Source organism: Gymnoscopelus microlampas, assembly GCF_963454915.1.
Source record: "Gymnoscopelus microlampas genome assembly, chromosome: 16".
Classification (NCBI taxonomy): Eukaryota; Metazoa; Chordata; class Actinopteri; order Myctophiformes; family Myctophidae; genus Gymnoscopelus; species Gymnoscopelus microlampas.
This window is the reverse complement of record NC_139953.1, coordinates 32,722,033-32,726,534: the sequence shown is the minus strand read 5'-3', so window position 1 is coordinate 32,726,534 and position 4,502 is coordinate 32,722,033. Positions and strand designations below refer to the sequence as shown.

Below are 4,502 nucleotides of genomic sequence, written 5' to 3'. Positions count from 1 at the left end.
ATAAATACATTTACAACAGTTTCATTGTGATTATTGAAGAATTTCTTTAGAGTTATGACAGCTATATTGAATGTTTATCTCAGAAATGAGTCTTATTGCTGTGTTGTGTGGGATCATTGCTACCAAAGGTGCTCAAGATTTGAGTGTTCTTAGTAATTGAAGAGAACCAAAAAACGAATCATTTTCAAGGGGGTGTTATGTTGTTCAATGGAAACCCATCTGACCTCACTACTTAAACAGATGGAAATGATATGCCAGATAATAAAATATCAAATTGGGAAGGTTTAAACCACATTTTAGGCGGCCTGGAGTGTAACCCTTGGGAGTTTAGTCTCCCACAAAAATAAGGAGGCAGCTTTGTTGAGCCTTACAATATCTTCTTAGTGATGTTGAGTGGGATACACTGAAACCGGTAAATGAAGTTGCATTCATTTGAATTACAGTACAGTACATTCACCCTTCCAGTTATGGGCAGGTCTGTGCACCTTTAATACGTCAAATGCAAGTGTGTATGTTTTGTTACAATTTGTTAAAAAACTGAAAAATAATAGAGAGCACTAAAGGCAAAGCATAAATGGTTATATACATATAAGTGTATTAAATGTTGTAATTTTACTTGCCTTCCCTGACTGCAAAGCACTCACCCTATTAGTGCACTTCAAATACACTTTTCAAGGCCATTTGGGCAGAAGTGGGGCAGCAGGGACTCGGGAGGTAGAGTGGCCATTTGCATGCAGCGTATTGCTCCGTGAGCAATACACTTAACCCCTTGAATCCTATATTTTGTTGACCAGAGTCCCTGAGGGGTCTATACTTGGCCCCCTCCTTCTTCCCTCTACACCAAATCTCTTCAGCGAATACAGCTGATATACACTACAACCCCTTAGATCTAATGTTTTTGCCGAATGTTCGCCTGTTATGATAGGGATGCTAGGGTTAATGTGGTTAACTGCTCCAGACAGGCAGGTGGTACCTAATAGGTTATACCTTGCATGGTTGCCGTCGATGTGTAAATGCGTGTGAATGTATCACATAAGTCTCTTTGGATAAATGCAGACCATTTACTTACCCAAAGTCCCTTTGGATAAAAGCGTCTGCTAAATGAATGTAATGTAATGTAATGTAATGTAAAAGAGAGGCTATCACTAGTTCATAGAGGTACAGTATTTGTTGGCCTACATGGATTGTGTTGGCCCTCAGGATTCTACAGAGGTCAGAGGGTATATTTTTCTCCCTACTGTACTTACTGTATATCGTTGCTGTCGGGTGGACACCTTGGATGACCAAAAACCGTTACTTTTCAGAAAATGGATAAAAGAACCTATGTTCCAATGGACCCAGTGTAATTATTATTTAGTCACAAGCCCTTGTTAATCACTTTCACTTAAATGTCTTTTCAAAAATAGCTGCTCTACAACCTCACAAGGCGTCGTATCGCGATGTGTTGAGAGCTTGTAGATCGGCTATTTTTGCTATTTTTTGAAATAGGGAGATATGGCAGCAACGATGGTTCCCTTGTCGGCCAATTAAGAGAAAATCTGTTAAAAGGAGACATGAGGCTTATCACTCATTTAGTCATTTTTATGGTCTGTCCGCTGGTGAAAAACAGAACAACAATCTGTACTGATGCATGGGTAGCAATTTGGAAAAGAATGATCAGTTATCAGTTATCATAGAAAATCGTTTTATTCTATTCCTTGATGCTGCCTTCCATGCATGGAGACTCTTCATAGATTGGGGTGGACAATGTGTGCCGTGTGAACATAACCCTGCTAGTATTATGCAGATATTGCAGGACGCATATTAGTCTAGACTAGCAGCAAAACCCATAACTTGAGAAGGCTCACACTTATGTCCATCATAGTTGCTGACAAATTAAACAGTTTGTCCTGATTTACAGTAAGTACATCATCACCAGTCATAATGTAATAAAAAAAAACAATATACTTCATTGACCAGTGTACCCCAAGGCTCTCTTGGCTCTCATTTCCCCCCTCTACACAACCATCTCTTTGTAGATTAATAGTCGATACAAGCTTGCTATTTTTGCAGAGTATTCGCCCCAGAATAGGGATGCTACAGTTCATGTACATGTTTATACATGTTTTGTTTAGTTTTGTCTGAAATTGTAGTACCTTTGTGGTGAGTGATAACAAAAGAGGACTTACTTTACATTTCTCTAATTTATCAGAAAAACGAATTCCTCTCAAATATAGACTGTTACTGAAATTCCTAGGATGCTATTTTGAACAAAAGACCACTCAATGTGAGTAACCCATGACCTACATCAAAACTTACAAGCCTCTAAAACACATACACATTGTATTGAAATGTATGTAGCCTACATTAAAACAAACCCTTTTAAAAATACCATAAAAGAAGAACCACAAGCAAATAAAAACAGATCAGAAATACATTTAAGTACATAATGATTTATTAATGATTGCAACATCACAACTGAATTAAAAATGTTGTTCAAACTGATTCAAATATGCAAATACAAAATCAGATAAAAATGTAATTCAAAGTTATTAAAATATGCAAAGAGTACAAAATCAGACACAAAAAAACTAGGTGGCGGTCAAAAGACTATAGTACAGTATTTACAGTATATGTTTTCCATATTTGGAAACATACCAACAGGACCAACAGTGGGCGGGGCCTTGCCAACTGCCACTGTTGGCACCTTGGGTAAGGGGTGTGGGGCTTTGCCACCACTAGTCAATAGTCTTACCCTGTGGGGGAGGGGTGTAGAGATGCACCCAAGTGGCATTAACATATGCGCGCTGCCCGCTGACGTTTAGCTTGCGTAAAGACGTAATGATGGTTGTCATTGTGTCCATCTCGCTCCAGCTCGTCCAAAGTGTACCTGGATCTCTTTTTGTTCGGAACAGTCACCTGGATACTATTGTCACTGAGCCTAAACACGGCCCTCTCTTTGTGATGAAAGTCGGGCATGTGGTTGGCAAAAGCCTGTCTCTCTCTCCTGCTGTCTTGGATCTTGAAAGAAACGCGCAGGATGTTGTCTCCGAGAGGATGTCCGTTGAGCCCGGTGATGGCTTCAATGGCCTGTTTATAGGTCGCCATGGTAACGAAGGCCAGTCCCCTACACTCGTTGGTGCGGAGATCTCGGATCACCTTGATATCGGTGACCACGCCAAAGTTTCCAAACATCTCGAGCAGCACATCCTCATTGGCGTCCTGGCCCAGGTTGTAGATGAAGATGCGTGGCACCCTGCGCAGCAGCACCCTCTTGTCCATGCCACCCTGGTGATGCTTGCGATGCTGGGAGGTCGGCTCCGCCTTTACGTCAGAGCGATGCTTGCCCTCCCACTGGGCGGTGGTGGCCTTGGCCTTTGGGTAGAGGCTCTTGCACACGAAGGATTTGATAGGTTCCTGGTCGATCAGCTGTTTGCTGGTGGCCTCCTCTGCCTCCTCGGCAGCCTGCTTGTCCGAGCACCGGTCGGAGGCTGTGGGAGGGTTCTGGAGGTGGTGGTGGTTGTCGTCCTGGTGCAGCTGCAGTTTGCAAAAACTCTCCACTGCCTCAACAACCTGCAGGTCCGAGTGCTGGTCAGAGGCTCCGGGAGGGTTCTGGTGGTCGTTCAGCTGTTTGATGGTGGTCAGCGATGCCTCGTCCGCCTGCTGTTCAGAGGCTCCCGGAGTCGGTTGCTGTTTTCCGGTCTCATACTCTGCTTTGACCTGCTTGATGAGCGCCGCCAGACAAGACGTAGCCTCTTCCACCTCGTTGAGCTTCATGACGGAGAACCTCTGCTCCAGTTCTCCGTCCGTCGGGGTAACGGTCGTAGGCAGGCCGTCGATAACAGCCATGGTGTCTTTGACGGCAGCAGGGCTGTGCTTCTGCGCATATGACACCTTGATGGGCTTGGACTGCAGCTTGTGTCGGTTGAGCGTCTCGACGGCTCTAGCTGCATCGGCATGGTGCATGTAGTTAACGAACCCGTACTGCAAACTGTGGCCCCTGACTTTGTCCAGAATGACCCTGGCCGATTCCACCACTCCAACGGTGCTGAAGAGAGCCCGCAGGTCCTCATCCATGGTGCTCTGGTGCAGGTAGTTGATGATCAGGTTGGTCCTGACGTCTGCTGCCCCCATGTTGCCTCCTGGCATGCTGCTGGATCTGTAACGGCTGATCGTGGCTCCTTCTTTCTCTCTCACTTGAAGATGAAAGTCCTTTAAATCAGAAGAGCAGTCCAGTCTTCAGGATAATGCGTGCACATCCAAAGACACAAGTCTCTCTTTAAAGTCCTTCAACGGCTGCAAAACTCCAACGTGAACGTGTGCTTCTCTCTGTTGACTCTCGGTACCGACCTACACCAGCGCAGCACAAACGCAGAATGTACTGAATGGTTGGTTCGGCCTGCATTTATAGCGTTGGCAACTCGAGCTGTGATTGGCTGAGGAGCCGGGTCAGCAGGTGCCGAGCGGTCCAAATATGGGAGTTCAACGCGCGCGACAGTGTACACAGACGGCAGAGCCAATCA

The 4,502-nt window shown here is 44.9% G+C and overlaps 1 protein-coding gene across 1 annotated transcript; it reads right to left on the bottom strand.

The window, feature by feature from the left end:
* Positions 1 to 2,772: 2,772 nt before the first annotated feature.
* Positions 2,773 to 4,113, bottom strand: LOC311062949 (ELAV-like protein 1; the record flags this gene model as incomplete). The annotated part of the gene is made up of 1 exon (XM_084082169.1): positions 2,773 to 4,113. The coding sequence occupies one exon, from the start codon at positions 4,111 to 4,113 to the stop codon at positions 2,773 to 2,775; it is 1,341 nt and encodes a 446-aa protein (XP_083938295.1).
* Positions 4,114 to 4,502: the final 389 nt, after the last annotated feature.